We start from the raw sequence: 20,900 nt of genomic DNA, 5'->3' as shown, positions 1-20,900 counted from the left end.
TGTTTTTACTTGCATTTCCCTGAGATTTAGTGATGTTGAGCATCTTTTCATGTGCTTGTTGGCCATTTTTATGTCTTCCTTGGAAAAATATCTTCTCAGATCCTCTGCTCACTTTTTAATTGGGTTGTTTTTTTGTTATTGAGTTGTATGAGTTCTTTATATTTTGGATATTAGCCCCTTATAGATTCATGATTGACAAATATCTTGTCCCATTCAGTAGGTTGACTTTTTATTTTGTTGGTGGTTTCCTTCACTGTAAAGATGCTTTATAGTGTGATGTAGTCTCATTTGATTACTTTTGCTTTTGTTGCCATTGTCTTTGGAGTAGATCCAAAAAAATATGGCTAAGAGTGATGTCATGAAACTTACATGTATGTTTTCTTCTAGGTGTTTGATGGTTTCTGGTCTTACATTCAAGTCTTTAATCAATTTTGAGTTAATTTTTGTGTATGGTGTAAGATAGTGGTCTAGTTTCATTCTTCTGCACATCGCTGTCCAGTTTTCCCAGCACCATTTATTCTTTTGCACATGGCTGTCCAGTTTTGCCAAAGGAGACATACTTGTCTCCTTTGTCATAAATTAATTAACTATATAAGCATAGGTTTATTTCTTGGCTCTGTTCTGTTCCATTGATCTATGTGTCCGTTTTTATGCCAAAACCATACTGTTTTGATTAGTAAAGATTTGCAATATAGTTTGAAATCAGGGAACATGATACCACCAGCCTTGTTCTTCTTTCTCAAGATTTCTTTGGCTACTTGGTGTCTTTTGTGGTTCCATACAAATTTTAGAATTACTAGTTTTAGTTCTGTGAAAAAAGCCATTGAAATTTTGACAGGATTGCATTGAATCTGTAGATTGCTTCAGGTGATGTGGAAATTTTAACACTATTAATTCTTCCAGTCTGTCAGCATTGAATATGTTTCCATTTATTTGTGTCTTTTTCAATTTCTTTCATCAGTATCTTATTAAGGTCCAGGTCTTTCACTTCCTTGGTTAAATTTATTCCTAGGTATTTTATTCTTTTTGATGCAATTTTAATGGGATTGTTTTCTTAATTTATCTAATAGTTTCTTACTAGTGTATAGAAACACAACAGATTTTTTTTTTTTTTTTTTTTTTTGTGGTACGTGGGCCTCTCACTGTTGTGGCCTCTCCCGTTGCGGAGCACAGTCTCCAGAAGCGCAGGCCCAGCGGCCATGGGACATGGGCCCAGCCACTCTGCGGCATGTGGGATCCTCCTGGGCTGGGGCACGAGCCCGCATCCCCTGCATCGGCAGGCAGACTCCCAACCACTGCGCCACCAGGGAAGCCCACACAACAGATTTTTGTGTATTGATTTTGCATCCTGCACCTTTACTGAATTTGTTTATTAGTTCTATTTCTTTGCAGAGTCTTTTAAAAAAATTTTTTTAACATCTTTATTGGAGTATAATTGCTTTAAAATGGTGTGTTAGTTTCTGCTTTATAACAAAGTGAATCAGCTATACATATACATATATCCCCATATCCCCTTCCTCTTGCATCTCCATCCCATCCTCCATATCCCACCCATCAAAGTGGTCACAAAGCACCAAGCTGATCTCCCTGTGCTATGCGGCTGCTTCCCACTAGCTATCTGTTTTACATTTGGCAGTATATATAAGTCCATGCCACTCTCTCACTTTGTCCCAGCTTACCCTTCCCCCTCCCCGTGTCCTCAAGTCCATTCTCTATGGCTGTCTTTATTCCTGTCCTGGCCCTAGGTTCTTCAGAACCATTTTTTTATTTCTTTTTTTTTAGATTCCATATCTATGTGTTAGCATACGGTATTTGTTTTTCTCTTTCTGACTTACTTCACTCTGTATGAAAGACTCTAGATCCATCAACCTCACTACAAAAAACTCAATTTAGTTTCTTTTTATAGCTGAGTAATATTCCATTGTATATATGTGCCACATCTTCTTTATCCATTCATCTGTTGATGGACACTTAGGTTGCTTCCATGTCCTGGCTATTGTAAATAGAGCTGCAGTGAACATTGTGGTACATTACTCTTTTTGAATTATGGTTCTTCAGGGAATATGCCCAGTAGTGGGAGTGCTGAGTTATATGATAGTTCTATTTTTAGTTTTTTAATGAGCCTCCATACTGTTCTCCATAGTGCCTGTATCAATTTACATTCCCACCAACAGTGCAGGAGGGTTCCCTTTTCTCCACACCCACTCCAGCATTTATTGTTTGTAGATTTTTTTTTTCTTTTTTTTTTTTTTGCGGTACGCGGGCCTCTCACTGTTGTGGCCTCTCCCGTTGTGGAGCACAGGCTCTGGACGCGCGGCCTCAGCGGCCATGGCTCACAGGCCCAGCCGAACCGCGGCATGTGGGATCTTCCTGGACCGGGACACGAACCCATGTCCCCTGCATCGGCAGGCAGACTCTTAACCACTGCACCACCAGGGAAGCCCCCCTCATTGTACTTTTGGTTTGCATTTCTCTAATGATTAATAATTTGAGCATCCTTTCATGTGTTTGTTGGCAATATGTATATCTTCTTTGGAGAAATGTCTGTTTAGGTCTTCTGCCCAGTTTTGGATTGGGTTGTTTGTTTTTTTGATATTGAGCTGCATGAGCTGCTTGTAAATTTTGGAGATTAATCCTTTGTCAGTTGCTTCATTTGCAAGTATTTTCTCCCATTCTGAGGGTTGTCTTTTCATCTTGTTTATGGTTTCCTTTGCTGTGCAAAAGCTTTGAAGTTTCATTAGGTCCCATTTGTTTATTTTTGTTTTTATTTCCATTTCTCTAGAATGTGGGTCAAAAAGGATCTTGCTGTGATTTATGTCATAGAGTGTTCTGCCTATATTTTCCTCTAAGAGTTTTGTAGTGCCTGGCCTTACATTAAGGTCTTTAATCCATTTTGAGTTTATTTTTGTGTATGGTGTTAGGGAGTGTTCTAATTTCATTCTTTCCCATGTAGCTGTCCAGTTTTCCCAGTACCACTTATTGAAGAGGCTGTCTTTTCTCCATTGTATATTCTCACCACCTTTATCAAAAATAAAGTGACCATATGTGTGTGGGTTTATCTCTGGGCTTTTTATCCTGTTCCATTGATCTATATTTCTGTTTTTGTGCCAGTACCATACTGTCTTCATTACTGTAGGTTTGTAGTATAGTCTGAAGTCTGGGAGCCTGATTCCTCCAGATCCGTTTTTCTTTCTCAAGATTGCTTTGGCTATTCGGGGTCTTTTATGTTTCCATACAAATTGTGAAATTTTTTGTTCTAGTTCTGTGAAAAATGCCTTTGGTAGTTTGATAGGGATTGCATTGAATCTGTAGATTGCTTCGGGTAGTATAGTCATTTTCACAATGTTGATTCTTCCAATCCAAGAACATGGTATCTCTCTTCATCTGTTTGTATCATCTTTAATTTCTTTCATCAGTGTCTTATAGTTTTCTGCATTCAGGTCTTTTGTCTCCTTAGGTAGGTTTATTCCTAAGTATTTTATTCTTTTTGTTGCCGTGGTAAATGGGAGTGTTTTCTTAATTTCACTTTCATATTTTTCATCATTAGTGTATAGGAATGCAAGAGATTTCTGTGCATTATATTTTGTATCCTGCTACTTTACCAAATTCATTGATTAGCTCTAGTAGTTTTCTGGTAGCGTCCTTAGGATTCTCTACGTATAGTATCATGTCATCTGCAAACAGTGACACCTTTACTTCTTCTTTTCTGATGTGAATTCCCTTTATTTCTTTTTCTTCTCTGATTGCTGTGGCTAAAACTTCCATAACTATGTTGAATAATAGTGGTGAGAGTGAACAACCTTGTCTGGCTTCTGATCTTAGAGGAAACTGTTTCAGTTTTTCACCGTTGAGAACGGTGTTGGGTGTGGGTTTGTCATATATGGCCTTTATTATGTTGAGGTAAGTTCCCTCTATGCCGACTTTCTGGAGGGTTTTTATCATAAATGGGTGTTGAATTTTGTCAAAAGCTTTTTCTGCATTTATTGAGATGATCATATGGTTTTTATCCTTCAAGTTGTTAATATGGTGTATCACATTGATTGATTTGTATATACTGAAGAATCCTTGCATTCCTGGGATAAACCCCACTTGATCTTGGTGTATGATCCTTTTACTGTGCTGTTGGATTCTGTTTGCTAGTATTTTGTTGAGGATTTTTGCATCTATGTTCATCAGTGATATTGGCCTGCAGTTTTCTTTCTTTGTGACATCTTTGTCTGGTTTTGGTATCGGGGTGATGGTGGCCTCGTAGAATGAGTTTGGGAGTGTTCCTCCCTCTCATATATTTTGGAAGAGGTTGAGAAGGATAGCTGTTAGCTCTTCTCTAACTGTTTGATAGAATTTGCCTGTGAAGCCATCTAGTCCTGGGCTTTTGTTTGTTGGAAGATTTTTAATCACAGTTTCAATTTCAGTGCTTGTGATTGGTTTGTTTATATTTTCTGTTTCTTCCTGGTTCAGTCTCGGAAGGTTGTGCTTTTCTAAGAATGTGTCCATTTCTTCCAGGTTGTCCATTTTATTGGCATATAGATGCTTGTAGTAATCTCTCATGATCCTTTGTATTTCTACAGTGTCAGTTGTTACTTCTGCTTTTTCATTTCTAATTCTATTCATTTGAGTCTTCTCCCTTTTTTTATTGATGAGTCTGGCTAATGTTTATCTTCTCAAAGAGCCAGCTTTTAGTTTTATTGATCTTTGCTATCGTTTCCTTCATTTCTTTTTCATTTATTTCTGATCTGATCTTTATGATTTCTTTCCTTCTGCTAAATTTGGGGTTTTTTTAATTCTTCTTTCTCTGATTGCTTTAGGTGTAAGGTTAGGTTATTTGTTTGAGATGTTTCTTGTTTCTTGAGTTAGGATTGTATTGCTATAAACTTTCCCCTTAGAACTGCTTTTGCTGCATCCCATAGGTTTTGGGCCATCGTGTTTTCATTGTCATTTGTTTGTAGGTATTTTTTGATTTCTTCAGTGATCACTTGGTTATTAAATAGTGTATTGTTTAGCCTCCATGTGCTTGTATTCTTTATAGCTTTTTTCCTGTAATTGATATCTAGTCTCATAGCATTGTGGTCGGAAAAGATCCTTGATAGGATTTCAATTTTCTTAAATTTACCAAGGCTTGATTTGTGACCCAAGATATGATCTATCCTGGCGAATGTTCCATGAGCACTTGAGAAGAAAGTGTATTGTGTTGTTTTGGGATGGAATGTCCTATAAATATCAATTAAGTCCATCTTGTTTAATGTATCATTTGAACTTTATGTTTCCTTATTTATTTTTATTTTGGATGATCTATCCATTGGTGAAAGTGGGGTGTTAAAGTCCCTTACTATGATTGTGTTATTGTCGATTTCCCCTTTTATGGCTGTTAGTATTTGCCTTGTGTACTGAGGTGCTCCTATGTTGGATGCATAAATATTTACAATTGTTATATCTTCTTTTTGGATTGATCCCTTGATCATTATGTAGTGTCCTTCCTTGTCTGTTGTTAACATTCTTCATTTTAAAGTCTATTTTATCTGATATGAGTATTGCTACTCCAGCTTTCTTTTGATTTCCATTTGCATGGAATATCTTTTTCCATCCCCTCACTTTCAGTCTGTATGTGTCCCTAGGTCTGAAATGGGTCTCTTGTAGATAGCATATATATGGGTCTTGTTTTTGTATCCATTCAGCCAGTCTATGTCTTTTGGTTGGAGCATTTAATCCATTTACATTCAAGGTAATTATCAATATGTATGTTCCTATGACCATTTTCTTAATTGTTTTGGGTTTGTTATTGTAGGTCTTTTCCTTCTCTTGTGTTTCCTCCCTGGAGAAGTTCCTTTAGCATTTATTGTAAAGCTGGTTTGGTGGTGCTGAATTCTCTTAGCTTTTGCTTGTCTGTAAAGGTTTTAATTTCTCCATAGAATCTCAATGAGATCCTTGCTGGGCAGAGTAATCTTGGTTGTAGGGTTTTTCCTTTTCATCACTTTAAATATGTCCTGCCATTCCCTTCTGGCTAGCAGTTTCTGCTGAAAGATCAGCTGTTAACCTTTTGGGGATTCCCTTGTATGTTATTTGTTGTTTTTCCCTTGCTGCTTTTCATATTTTTCTTTGTATTGAATTTTTGATAGTTTGATTAATATGTGTCTTGGCATGTTTCTCCTTGGATTTATCTTGTATGGGTTGCTCTGTGTTTCCTGGACTTGATTGACTATTTCCTTTCTCATATTAGGGAAGCTTTCAACTATAATCTCTTCAAATATTTTTTCAGTCCCTTTCTTTTTCTCTTCTTTTTCTGGGACCCCTATAATTCTAATGTTGGTGCATTTAATGTTGTCCCAGAGGTCTCTAAGACTGTCCTCAATTCCTTTCATTCTTTTTTCTTTATTCTACTCTGTGGTAGTTTTTTCCACTCTTTTATCTTCCAGGTCACTTATCTGTTTTTCTGCCTCAGTTATTCTGCTATTGATTTCTAGAGAATTTTTAATTTCATTTATTGTGTTGTTCATCATTGTTTGCTCTTTAGTTCTTCTAGGTCTGTCTTAATCATTTCTTGTATTTTCTACATTCTTTTCCAAGATTTTGGATCATCTTTACTATCATTACTCTGAATTCTTTTTCAGGCAGACTGCCTACTTCCTCTTCATTTGTTTGTTCTAGTGGGTATTTACCTTGCTCCTTTATCTGCTATGTCTGTCTCTGTCTTCTCATTTTGCTTAACTCACTGTGTTTGGGGTCTCCTTTCTCAGGCTGCAGGTTCGTAGTTCCCGTTGTTTTTGGTGTCTGCCCCCAGTGGCTAGGGTTGGTTCAGTAGGTTGCATAGGATTCCTGGTGGAGGGGACTGGTGCCTGTGTTCTGGTGGTTGAGGCTGGATCTTGTCTTTCTGGTGGGCAGGACCGCATCCTGTGGTGTGTTGTGGGGTGTCTGTGAGCTTCTGATTTTAGGCAGCCTCTCTGCTAATGGGTGGGGTTGTGTTCTTGTTTTGCTAGTTGTTTGTCATAGGGTGTCCAGCACTGTGGCTTGCTGGTTGTTGAGTGGAGCTGGGTCTTAACATTGAGATGAGCTTTTGCTGTTTGATATTATGTGGAGCTGGGAGGTCTCTGGTGGACTAATGTCCTGAACTTGGCTCTCCCACCTCAGAGGCACAGGCCTGATACCTGGCCAGAGCACCAAGACCCTGTCAGCCACACGGCTCAGAAGAAAAGGGAGAAAAAAAGAATGAAATAAAATAAAATAAAGTTATTAAAATAAAAAATTGTAAAATTGTTAAAAATAAAAAAATTTTAAAGTAAGAAACAAAAGAACAAAAGAAGATAGTAACCAAACCAAAAATCAAATCTACCAATGATAACAAGTGCTGACAACCAAGCTAAAAAAGATAAATGAGAAAAAAATGGATGGACAGAATCCTAGGACAAAGCTATACAGACAGAATCACACAAAGAAGCATACATATACACACTCAGAAAGAGAGAAAAAGGAAAAAAAGGAAAAAATATATATAAAAAGAAAGGAACAGAGCAACCATATCAATAAACAAATCTATCAATGATAATAAATTGTAAATACTAAACTAAGATAAACATAAAACCAGAAAAAAATTACATGTTGAAAGCAAACCCCAAGTCTACAGTTGCTCCCAAAGTCTACCGCCTGAATTCTGGGATGATTCATTGTCTATTCAGGTATTCCCCAGATGAAGGTACATCAAATTGATTGTGGAGATTTAATCCGCTGCTCCTGAGGCTTCTGGAAGAGATTTCCCTTTCTCTTCTTTGTTCGCACAGCTCCTGGGGTTCAGCTTTGGCTATGGCCCCTCCTCTGCGTGTAGGCCACCTGAGCGTGTCTGTTCTTTGCTCAGACAGGACGGGGTTAAAGGAGCCACTGATTAGAGGGCTCTGCCTCACTCAGGCCATGGGGACTGGGGGTGGGGTATGGAATGCGGGGCGAGCCTGAGGCGGCAGAGGCCGGCGTGACGTTGCACCAGCCTGAGGTGTGCCGTGCGTTCTTCCGGGGAAGTTGTCCCTGGATCACGGGACCCTGGCAGTGGCGGGCTGCTCAGGCTCCGGGGAGGGGAGGTGTGCAGAGTGACCTGTGCTCGCACACAGGCTTCTTGGTGGCGGCAGCAGCGGCCTTAGCCTCCCATGCCCGTCTCTGGGGTCCGCGCTGATAGCCGTGGCTCGCGCCCGTCTCTGAGGCTCGTTTAGGCGGTGCCCTGCCTTCTGTGGGCAGACAGGGAAGGAATCCCCTCTTCTCATGAACCCCAAAACAATGGTCTCTTGCCTCTTCGGCAGCTCCAGACGTTTTCCCGGACTCCCTCCCAGCTAGCCGTGGCGCACTAGCCCCCTGCAGGCTGTGTTCACGCCGCCAACCCCAGTCCTCTCCCGGCGCTCTGACCAAAGCCTGAGCCTCAGCTCCCAGCCCTGCCCGCCCCGGCGGGTGAGCAGACAAGCCCCTCGGGCTGGTGAGTGCCGGTCGGCACCGATCCTCTGTGCGGGAATCTCCGCTTTGCCCTGCACACCCCTGTTCCTGGGCTCTCCTCCGCGGCTCTGAAGCTTGCCCCCGCCTCCCCCCCCCCCCCCCCCCGCCCACCGTCTCCGCCTGCGAAGGGGCTTCTAGTGTGTGGAAACCTTTCCTCCTTCACAGCTCCCTCCCACTGATGCAGGTCCCATCCCTATTCTTTGTCTCTTTTTTCTTTTTCCTTTTGCCTTACCCAGGTACGTGGGGAGTTTCTTGCCTTTTGGGAGGTCTGAGGTCTTCTGCCAGCGTTCAGTAGGTGTTCTGTAGGAGCTGTTCCACATGTAGATGTATTTCTGATGTATTTGCGGGGAGGAAGGTGATCTCCACGTCTTACTCCTCCACCATCTTGAAGGTCTCCCCTTTTTGTAGAGTCTTTAGTGTTTTCTCTGTATCATGTCATCTGCAAATAGTGACAGTTTTACTTCTTCCTTCCGAATTTAGATGACTTTCATTTCTTTTTTTTGCCTAATGGCTCTGGCCAGGACTTCCAATGCCTAAGTCAGCCTGCAATTACCGGAAGCACCTGTCCAGGAAACCTAACACACATCAATTACAATCCTCCAACTCATCTTTAGTTCTTTCCCTTACACAAGAAGGTTGGCCCTGCTAGCCTTATAAGGAAATCCCCATCCTGTTAGCCAATCATGCCCTGCTTCTGTGTTGCCTCTTCTAATGCTCTATAATACTCACTCTTGCCTAAATTCCCTCAGGAACAGTGTTCTGTTGCTTAATAGGTACTGTATTCCCCAAGCCATGGTTTGTTTCCTGTTGAGTAAAGGACATCAAGCTAGTTACAGATTGTTTTAGTTTTGTCATTTGACCATAGTAAATTTGGGATGTTGGAACATAGTGGACAGAACTCCCAATTCGGATTTAGGAGGTTGGGATTAGAATCTGGGTTCTCTAGCTCAAGTGGAGCAGTGTGGTCCTATTTCATGCAGTTTTGAATTAAATATTGAATATAAAGTATTAAGTCTCTCAATGCAAACAATTTGAAATAGTGTAATTCTCCCGCCAGATTTATCAAGACTTGCATAATTTCAAAGCTGTTTGGGTCTATTGAATTATAAGCTGTGTTTATTTTATTGAAATATTTCCACTTTAGCTAGTGAACAGAAATACCCAATATCTTCTGTTATGGGAATGGTCTTAAAATATATAAATCTCAGTTAGATTTTGCAGGGTCTTCAGGAAGGCATCTCTTGTGTAAAAGACAATCTTTCTGTCCTAGGTAAGTCATCTATCTTGTCTTCTCTTTTTTTTTTACATCTTTATTAGAGTATAATTGCTTTACAGTGGTGTGTTAGTTTCTGCTGTATAACAAAGTGAATCAGCTATACATATACATATATCCCCATATCTCCTCCCTCTTGCGTCTCCCTCCCACTCTCCCTATCCCACCCCTCTAGGTGGTCACAAAGCACCGAGCTGATCTCCCTGTGCTATGCGGCTGCTTCCCACTAGCTAGCTACCTTACATTTGGCAGTGTATATATGTCCATGCCTCTCTCTCGCTTCGTCACAGCTTACCCTTCCCCCTCCCCATGTCCTCAAGTCCATTCTCTAGTAGGTCTGTGTCTTTATTCCTGTCTTACCCCTAGGTTCTTCTCTTGATTATTCTTATTCTCACTGTAGAAAACGGGGAGAGTAAAATCCACCTCCTAGTTTTAAATGAGGAAATATAGGTTAAACGTGCCTCGTTTAGTGTTGGTACAGATCAGGCACTCAGTGAATGTTATTTGGAAAGTGGACAAGATAGACAATATAATTTGAATGTCTGTTTTCTACTAGAAATTCTTACAACTCTTAAGCAGTAAACTAGGTGATATCTCTGTATTACAGGTAAGGAACTAGGATCAGAGGAGATTCTACTTTGGGGATATGTGTGGACTTTGAACCGACGCCTGCCTTCCTACGTGACTTACTTTATTCTGTGTTGAAATAGTGACTAAGGCAGGCAGAAATTATTTTAAAAATGGGACTGATAGGTCTGAAGGAATAGTGATCTACGTTCCCTGTTTCTTAAGGTGTCAGAACATTAATAATCAGATGCACATTTTTTAAAAGAAATTTAAATAATCTCTTCCAGGGCTTCCTTTCCCTCAATTATGAAACGAATGTGATAATAACAAGTAGTTCTTTTAATCAGGGGTGAAAGTCTTTAAAACTCCCAATTATTCAGAAGGACTTTAAGTCACTTTCACAGACGTGCAGGTTTAAGATAATAGGAACTTTAGGGTGATAGGATAGGGTGTATTTACAACACTTCCTGTTTGCTCTGAGAGCTGAGAATGTGCTCTTCTGAAGTATGGAGATATCAGATGCATTAATCATGTAGTAATTAGAGCTCTTGGGAAGAACACGCTCTGATAAATGCAAGATATTTTTATTAACAATGGAGTGATTAGTTATAAAGCCATTTAATTTAAAACTTAAGCCAGCAATCGGAGGAAATAACATTTTAAATCAATTTCAGAATAGAATGGTCATAGATAAACCTCAAGTGTGAGAAGATTGAAAAAAGTGACTGTTTTGACTCGGCACATCTTGGAAGGAAGATTTAGAGGATGCATATGTCTTTGAGGCCCAAGGGCCTCTGGACATAATACTCTGGACATAATAGAGCAGAGGGGCAAAAACAGGAATGAGGATGGAAAATTCGTTCTTCTAGGTCATGGATCTGTACAAATTGGAAAACTTGGAAGGGCCTGAAGCAGTGGACATGCCATTGGATTAAAACTAGATTCTCTCAAGTTCTTTATGAGCCAGCTGAACTCACTAAAATCCCAACAAGGACAAAATACCATATTTCACCATTTCTACTTAGGGACACCTGTTCTTTTCCTTAACTCAGCTGGGGTTTTGACCCTCTGAGCCTGATTCGTAGACAGCTTTGCTCTTGTTGTTGTGTATACTATCTTAGCCTCTGCTCATGGATCAGAATATAACCAAAGTAACATTTGTTTTAGTATGAAATATCTTTCTTCTGAGAAATATCTTTCTTATGAAATATCTCAGATCTTAATCAGTTTGTTTGTTCCTGCATATAAGCAGAAAACCCACAAATCACTTTACTGAGGCTGGGCTTGGGACAGGCAGGAGGTAAGGTTGAAGGGTAGAAGAGTATGGTTGGGAGCAGGAAAAGATGTAGGATGACTCCTCTTACAGGTGCCCCATCCAGACTATGCCTGACCAGGTGGCAGGAGGACAAACCTGGAGGAGAAGTTCTTGGCTTCTACTTCCCTTGTTCCGTTGGTCAGTTTGGACCTGCCCATTTGACAAGCACATTAACACAGAAGTAGGCAAGTTAGTGTCTGCCCTCTCACACTTCAGTTTTTGTTAGAAACAGATTTTAAAGTTCTTTGGGGCAGGGATGTCTTATTTACTTTTATATAACCCTCTTAACTATCAACATCCTTGGTATGTAGTAAGTGATTGCTTTTTTTATTGAAGTATAGTTGACATTTTATGTTGTATTAGTTTCAGGTGTACAACATAGTGGTTCAACATTTGTATGTATAACACATTGATCACCATGATATGTCTACTAACCATCTGTCACCGTACAGAGCTGCCACAATATTGTTGAATATATTCCCTCTGTTGTACATAACTTACCTGTGACTTATAACTGGAAGTTTATACCTCTTGAATCCCCTTCACCGATATTGCACGATCTCCCACCCACCTGTCTTCTGGCAATCGTCAGTGCTTTTCTCTGTATCCATGTGTCTGTTTCTGTTTTGTTTTGCTTGTTCATTTGTTTTGTTGTTTAGATTCCGTATGTAAGTGAAATCATACAGTATTTGTCCTTCTCTGTCTGACTTATTTCACTTAGTGTAATGCCCTCTAGGTCCATCCATGTTGCTGCAAATGACAAGATTTCATTCTTTTCTTACGACTGGGTAATATTCAGTGTTTGTGTGTGTGTGTGTGTGTTTATACCATCCTTTTTATCCCTTCTATCGATGGACACTTAGATTGCTTTCATATCTTGGCTATTGTAAATAATGCTGCAGTGAACATAGGGGTGCATGTATCTTTTGAAATTAACTATTTTCATTTTCTCTGGATAAATACCCAGAGGTAGAATCACTGGGTCGTAAGGTATTTAATCTTTTGAGAAAACTCCATACTGTTTTCCATAGTGGCTGAACCAATTTACATTCCCACCAACAGTGCATGAGGGTCCTCTTTTCTCTGCATCCTCACCAACATTTATTTGTTGGCTATTATCAAAAAGACATTCTGGCAGGTGTGAGATGATACGTCACTGCGGTTTTGATTTGCGTTTCCCTGATGATTAGTGATGTTGAGCACCTTTTCCTGTGTCTGTTGGCCATCTGTATGTCTTCCTTGGAAAAATGTCTATTCAGTTCCTCTGCCCATTTCTTAATCAGATTTCTTTTTGTTATTGAGTTGTGTGAGTTCTTTGTATATTTTGGATATTAGCCCCTAGTTGGCTACATGATTTGCAAATATCTTTTCCCATTCAGTAAGCTGCCTTTTCATTTTGTTGATCATTTTCTTTACTGTACAAAGGCTTTTTAGTTTGACGTATTGCCATTTATTTATTTTTGCTTTTGTTTATAAAATCCATGGGAATCCAGCAGTCTGTGGCCTGTAACCCTTCTCAACCTCCGTGGGTTCAAAGGATTAGATAAAACACTGTCTTTGGGGGAAAAAAAACTACTTTTTCTTAAAAGGGTTAGGTTTTAAAGGAATGGAAATTTCTGGTTTAAATTGTTTAGAAATGAGAAGGGCCGTTTCTTTAGGTCTACAAGTAGGGTGGCTTCTGAATGCGATGTTTAAAATAATATTATTCATATAGAAACCTGGAACAAGCATCCCACCACAAAAACAAGTTTGATTTTGCTGAACTCACTTAGGTTAAGTCTCCAAGGATTTCCTTAACACCAGTTTCAGAATACTGAGCTTTGAGGGAATTTTTGTAAAAGGACTATTATCATCATCAATCGCTCCCATCCACTGTGTGCCTCCAGTTGGTAAGTAGTAAAAGAGCATCTTGTTCAGCAGCCTTGTGAGCTTGGAGTATTATCTCCATTTTACAGACAAGGAAACTGAGGTCCAGATAATGGATGTGATTTGCCTAAGGTCACATACCTAGTGTACTTGCAAGCAGTGCTGTCTCACTTGAAAACCATTGTTTGGGGAAACTTGGCCAGTATTTGAATAGCTGTAGAATTTTTCACAAGCAACTACTATGTCTAGGGAAGCATTGGATGCTAATGGAACCCTTTCACGTGGTGTGTCTTCTTGACTGAAGCTGGAGGCTTAGAAAAATTAAAGAAAGGATCTTGGTAGTTCTAATGCATTCCTTTTCCTCAGCTCTGCTCCCACTTTCCATTTTGCCCCTCTAATAGGAAGGCATTCCTGTGATTTTGCTCTAGAATCTTGTGATGGTTACTTGGCAGATAGCCCCACCAAATTATTCTAGTACAATGTTTTAGAAAAATGATTTCTGACATGTTGAGACACCTGACATATTGGCACTTGTACTGACTTCCACCCATACCCCTAAGAGAGGAGCTCGGTCTGTATTGTCACCACAGGATACTGCACCGTCAGACCCAAGTTCACTGTATCCCATGAATATTTTGACTGCCTGACAGGAGCCATCTGGATTTTCTGAGTTTCTCACTGAATTTGGTTTTAGTATTTCATTTATCAGGTGAAGAGGGGCTATTTTACCCTACGGAAAATTTGTCAGAGCTTTGGCATCGTTCAAATACTGTAGTGGTTCAACTGCTGAACATATAAAAATCTTTCATTTTGAGTTTGTGTGTCCTTGTATTGAATACAGATTCATTTTAGCTTTGGTGTGTTTATGATACGCTCTAGAATTAGCTTCTGGAGTTTTTGTAAATTAATGAGTGGAATTTATCATGGGATAATGGGACCAACATAGTGATTTCTTTGGATTCAGTGTAGCCAGTGACAGGTGTAGGAGAGTGTGTGCGCGTGTGTTTGGGGGGGGGAGGGGAGGAGAGAGTACCAAGCATACTTGGGATTTGGATTTTATAAAAATGACTTGTTCCTTGGTTTTCAGATTAACTTAAAGTTCTTTCGTATTATAGGAATAATGTATGATTGATTATTGTATAAAAAAATATAGATGAGTACTCAAAAGAAAAAAACATAACATCTTAAGTGTTAGTCACTGTTAAGATTTTGGTTTACTTGATGCCAATTTGTGTGTGTGTGTGTGTTTGTGTACATTCATACATGTTTGTGCAAAAATGAGCTTATGCTATCAATATTCTAGAAATTGTATTTGCACATCTATTCATTAAATATTCTTCTCTCATATTTTTAATATAAAAATAAATTGTAAATTTTAGGTTATTATGTTTTCTTTATTCTGAAATCTTGCAGCAGCTGACTGTTAGAAAGAGGCTTTTTAAGTTTCGGATCACTCGTGGGCCCCCTTCCCCACAGCGCTTGGTAGCGTGTGTGTTGCGTGGCTGCTGGCCTGCCCTGTGATCCACTCCCCCCAGAGGACACTGTGGAACTGATGGCTGCTGACAGTTCATCTACTTTTCCTATTTTTTTTGCAGGAGACAGAGCATGTGGTACCCAGCCAGTCAGAGTGTCGGGGGAGAACAGGAACGCCAGCTCAGGAGAGTCCGCAAAACCACAGCTTCAGGTGCCAAGCAACCGTGCGAGCTCAACGAAGGTGGGCCCTTTGTTGTCAGAAGTTGCCCTGGGCCTTGGGTTCCTTTCCCAGAAACGCGAACACCCATGCTTGCTACCCCTGCACAAGAGGCAAGGCTTTCTGACTTTCGCTGGCATCCCTTGAAGTCAGAGAAGCTCCTTAAAGGGGGAGAATCATTGAGTCTAAGAGAAATGTACATAACCTACTTTCTCTGCCTGCAGTTTGAAGGTAATCGGCCTTAAGGCTCAGAGAGGAGCGGAGGCTCTCCTGCCCTGAGAGAGAGAAACGCTGATTTCATTTTGTCCTCTTTCATTCCACGCTAGAGAGGACTGGGTTTTCTTCTGTGATAATGGTAATTGCTGATGACAGTGTAGAAGTCAGGCCAATTGCTTTTCACAGATTCTGTCATTTCGCCCTCACCCCTTCCCCGAAGCGGGTACTCCTCGCCCCATTTTATGGAGAAGGAGCCTGAGGCTGAGTTGTCAAGGCACTTGACTGATATTCTACAAGTAGAAAAGGCTGAGCCAGAATTTTTTTTTTTTTTTTTTCGCGGTACGCGGGCCTCTCCTGTTGCGGAGCACAGGCTCTGGATGCACAGGCTCAGCGGCCATGGCTCACGGGCCCAGCCGCTCCGCGGCATGTGGGATCCTCCCAGACCGGGGCACAAACCCGCGTCCCCTGCATCGACAGGCGGACTCTCAACCCCTGCGCCACCAGGGAAGCCCCCTGAGCCAGAATTTGAACCTACAAATGTCTGATTACAGCATAGCAGCCGTGGCTCCTGTGCTGATCCAGGTGGTGTCTCTAAGCCTTGAAGTGGCCCTGGGGCTGACCCCTCTGGTCTCCCGGACGTGCTAGAGATGGCCCTGCGTCAGGGCAAGGATGTGGGTGGGAGGCTGTCCGAAGCAAGGTTGGCATGGCATTCGGATGGGAGCCTGGCCTTGCAGCTGTCTATGGAAAGTCTCTTCTGGAAATAAACAGAAGAAAGAATTCAACTGCTAGTTGTGTCAGCTGTCTTTGTAGGATCTTGTGTACAGTGTAATCATGGCTCTCACTCAGTGGAAAGGGAGGGCTATGCTTCTGGGCATGACTTTTCAAAATTTTTTCTAAGGCAGCAGAGTCTAAATGAATCAACGACGACAGACAAGATTGGCTGTGCTATGAAATTGTGCTTTTTAAAACAATTTTATCAGAGTATAGTTGAGTTACAATGTTGTGTTAGTTTCTGCTGTACAGCAAAGTGAACCAGTTATACATATACATATATCCACTCCTTTTTAGCTTCTTTTCCCATATACATTACAGAGTATTGAGAAGATTCCCTGTGCTCTACAGTAGGTTCTAATTAGTTATCTATTTTATATATAGTGAAATTGTGCTTTAAAATATTCAACGTACTAAATTTAGAATCAGAGCCCCAAAGGGTTGATGGAGACCCCAAAAGTAAGGTGATCCATTATCCAGTTGGATTCTTCAAAACCTTTTCTCACCTCCTCGCTGGTTGCCATCTCTTGTCTGTTTATTCTTACTTGACCTCAGAGCGGGTAAGACTCAGCCCTGTCATTTCTCTGCTAATCGGGACACTCACCTTCCTATTGGAGGCCTTACTATAGCAAAGCTGTTTTAGGTTGATTAGAATCAATTTAGGCAGTGACCCTGTCTCCCCCACCAGACTGGTGACTGCATCTCTCAGCAAGAATAAGGCCAGCTATATTCCCATGCATATTTCAAAATCATAAAAAAGACAGAAAAAACACACACACAAGAAACAAGACGAAATCCTTCATGCTTGCATATGAAATGTATGGTGCCCTTTGGGCTGGATACTCCACAGAGGCTGATAGGGGAAAATGACATTAGCAATCTACCTTCTCAAAGACGCTCGATGTTTGGTAAACTTAAAACCACTCTATTTCCCATCTGCAGTGGAGAAGGTAAGTGGTAATATTACTGTTATCAGAGGGCAAGTCAGAAATTTAATAGGATTCTGCTCTGGGGATCATTCACATATGACTAGGGAGAGCTAAGTTTATCGAATTAGAAAAGTCCTCGTGAGGAAACATACAGAGCAGCAGCTCCTACACTTGGGGGTGGGGAGTTATAGTTCATTCAGATTCTCAGATTTACGGCACTTTTCCTCAGAAAAAAAGAGATACACATACACACAAGAGTTTGTGTAACATTTTAGGCTGTTCCTAGACCTCTTCTGCATGTCAGGAGAAGGAACCAAATACATGGTCACTGGGCAGCCTTCCTCATTGAGTCAGGCTTGTCTCCTCCAAAACAGATCTGGCCTGTCTTCCTCTGTACTTTAGCAAACCTCCATAGGACCCCAAATACCTTGTTCTCTTCTTCTTTTTCCTTTCTAGCCTCCATGTTCCACTTTGACAGGATCTAGCTTTCTGAGCTAGCAGCATTCCAGAATTGCCTGTGCACCAGAGTTGACAGTCACAGCGTCTGGTGTTAAGTTGCAGATCAGGAGTTGTGAGGCCGTTACGTCTGGTATATTAGGTTGAGTATTTAGATCAGGATGGTAACCTTTAAACTACAGAGTTTTTTTTTTGTCACAGCCATGGTGGCGTCACCTAGGATCACTCTAATGGAACTTAAAAAGAAAACTCTAAATATTACAGGGATTGTGAAATTTGATGAACTGGTGAAATGAGAGCTGAGGCTAAAAACAACTTTGAGTCAGGTAGCTCACATTCCTGATAACATTGCTCTTCCATTTTAAAACCAGCAAACGGCCAGGTGCAGGCATATTGTGTCCAATAAGATCTCGATAGAGACATGAGGACTGTAATAGAACACTCCAGACCTAAGTCTGGCTCAAAGTGAGGGAAGAAACCAGGCTAAATCTTAGCAGGTGTAAAATGCCACCATCTTGGGGAGGAGGGCCGGGGAGGAGCATGTTCTTATCATAACGAGCACTTTGAGAAAGGAAGGAAAGATCTTTCTACAGCAAGGAGCTGTCAAGGGGTCACATGTGGTTTGGGTGGGACTCAAAAGGGTAGTTCAGAGAATGAATCCATCCTTGTAGAAGTGAGGTTTTGGAGCTGCTTGTGTCGTGGGGTGGTATTGATCTTCTCACGCGTGCCAAAGAGAAATAGTTTCATAGCTTCAGCTCAGAGAGCATGTTGTTGAGCTCTTCCTAGGGCACGGGACGTTTATCTGTGTGTCTAAGTGTGCTTTAGGGAGGTCTATGAATGTTTTTTCCAAAGTTTGAGTGTCTGTGTACTATATTGGTTTTCTGTTGCTACTGTAACAAATGACCACAAACCTGTGACTTAAAACAACACAAATTTATAATCTTATACTTCTGTAGGATAGATGACCAACATGGGTCTCTCTGGGGTGAAATAAAGGTGTCAGCAGGCCTACGTTCCTTTCTGGAGGTTCGAGGGGAGAATGGATGTATTTCCTTGTCTTTCCAGTTTCCCGGTGCTGCGTACATTGCTTCCTTTTGGTCTTTTCCTCCATTTTCAAAGCTAGCAATGTTGCATCTCTCTTAGCATTCTTCCATATGTTTCCTTCTGACCATTACCGAGTCCAGGCTCCTACTGCTTGTCTCATGAGAGGCCGGTAAATCGAGAATGAGGTTTTGGGGCAAGGAAGAGTGACTTTATTCGGAAAGCCAGCAGACTGAGGGAACCATCTTCCTTGAGTTAGAATTCAGGCTTCTTTTGTACTAAAAGGGGAGAAGATGTGGCTGGTTGCTGTACACTTCTTGGTGCCGGAATCCTTTGCTCTTGCAGCTGTCCACATAGGTCTGATCACAGTGTTCCCATGAACCTCCAACAAGACAAAGGTTATTCTCTGTTCTGCAACTTTTAATCTCTGTATAAATGGAAAAGTGTTAAACCTTTAAAGGTCAGAGCCTTGAGGATGAGCTACCATGAATATTTCAGGCTATGGGCAACATTTTTTTATTTTTACAAAAGTGCAGAGCCAACATGACTAAGCACAGCCAGCAGAGCACAGGGTTAGAGCTAAAGGAACAGATTCAATATGGCGTCAGGTTTGTTCTTTTCTTACAACCAAGGGCAGGAAAATTGTTCTGATTTTAAGGATTCAACTGATTAGATTGGGTCCACTCAGATAGCCCACTATAGTCTCTCCATCTCAAGGTCCTTAGCTTCATCACATCAGCAGAATCCCTTTTGTCATGTAAGGTACCAAGGGGAGGGGGACAAGGAATGAGCACATAGACATCTTCGTGGGCCACGTTATTCTGCCTACTACATATGTTTATTTTTCCAGGTAAACGTCTCTAAAGCATTTATCAGAATTTCCTATGCTACCCATGATCCCCCAAAAGGTTTAGACTCACTGTCTTAATCTCTTCCTACCTCCAAGTTTGCTTGCTCTTCTGAATTCCCTCAACAGAGCCAACCTCAGATACTGATGCAGCCCACTCTGCTCTGTTTCTTTGCACCCTTCCTTCTATTTACCAGCTCCCCTCATGTTTCTGTTATATTCCTTGGCAGTATAGTGCCCCACATCAGAGATCTCAAACTCAGTGTCCTGCACGTGTATCTAGTGTGGAGGTATATTTGACTGGTAGACTGTTGTAAAAATATTTTGATTCAGTGTTTAAATATTAGAGTCTTTATGGCTTTTTTACATTGTTTTGAAAAATCTGAAAATGGGATAACCCAGGACGTACATTCCTACAAGGCAGCAGATAGCTGGAGTTGAGAAGCAGCTCTCCATTTTTTCACAGCTCCTACCCAGATCTCTTTATTAATTTATGCTTTTGCCTGGCTCCTATAGGCATTTGATTTAAAATGCCTGCTTCCATCCTTTTCTTCCCAGCAACTGCTCATCCTTAGGACTCTAGCTGCCTGGAGCTAAGCCCTAATAAGGTGATGGCTGATAATACCTTAATGCCTCTTTCTCCAAGATGATGTGTTTACATTTTTTTTAACAGATTTATTGGAGTATAATTGCTTTACAATGGTGTGTTAGTTTCTTCTTTATAACAGTGAATCAGCTATACATATACATATACATATACATATACATATATCCGGATGTGTTTACATTTTAATTTGGATTCTCAGTGCATCTGAGCGGTGAGGCTGCATATTACCCTTCTCTGGCATGCTGCTGCGTACCTGGAGCTTTTCAAAACACGGAAAAGTATAGAACTGCATTTAGTTAGAGCCAGAATGAAGCCTTAGTAATCATTAAATACAACCCTCTCATTTTCTAGTTTGACCCCCAGTGAGGCTGTGATTTGGTTAAGCCCTCAGTTCCCTTGTAATAGAACCAAGATAAGCACCATCCGTCTGTTTAGAGCAGTCAGTTCAGTTTGATTGATTTTTACGGCTAACGCCAGTGCCAGTTCTGTAAACGGCTCAGGTATGACAAAGGGGAATTTATGAGTGTAAGAGAATACAGGGAAGCTGGGGATTTCTTACCAGCGACGTAAATTTACTTTTGAGAGTGATTAACTCCCTTGTGTTTAAAATGCTGTATTAAGATTTATGACAGCAGTAAGCCTTTGAGTGTCGTTAAAGACCTCGCCTGTATAAACAGGAGCTATCCTGTAGCACTGTGTTGCTACTAATTAAGTTGGTGGTTACATTTGTGAATTAGAGTTCATTAGCCTCTTCATCCGGAAGTCCCCAGTTAGAGGGGGTTGAAGATTGGGGTATTAGCAAGGATAATGGCCTTTGATGGCTTTGACTATTTTTGTAACGTTCCAGATAAAAGAAAAA

At 40.9% G+C, this 20,900-nt stretch overlaps 1 protein-coding gene across 4 annotated transcripts in view; it reads left to right on the top strand.

The window, feature by feature from the left end:
* The window catches only part of FAM13C (family with sequence similarity 13 member C), a 132,904-nt gene that overhangs the window by 45,204 nt on the left and 66,800 nt on the right, over positions 1–20,900 (top strand). For all 4 annotated transcript variants that reach the window (XM_082674165.1, XM_082674164.1, XM_082674163.1 and 1 more), the window contains one exon: positions 15,080–15,198. In XM_082674165.1, coding sequence (XP_082530291.1) covers positions 15,080–15,198 — 119 coding nt within the window. The remainder of the gene's footprint in view (positions 1–15,079; positions 15,199–20,900) is intronic.

This window comes from Grampus griseus (assembly GCF_964374135.1).
Source record: "Grampus griseus genome assembly, chromosome: 16".
In the NCBI taxonomy this organism is placed as follows: Eukaryota; Metazoa; Chordata; class Mammalia; order Artiodactyla; family Delphinidae; genus Grampus; species Grampus griseus.
This window is presented reverse-complemented; position numbering and strand designations above follow the sequence as displayed.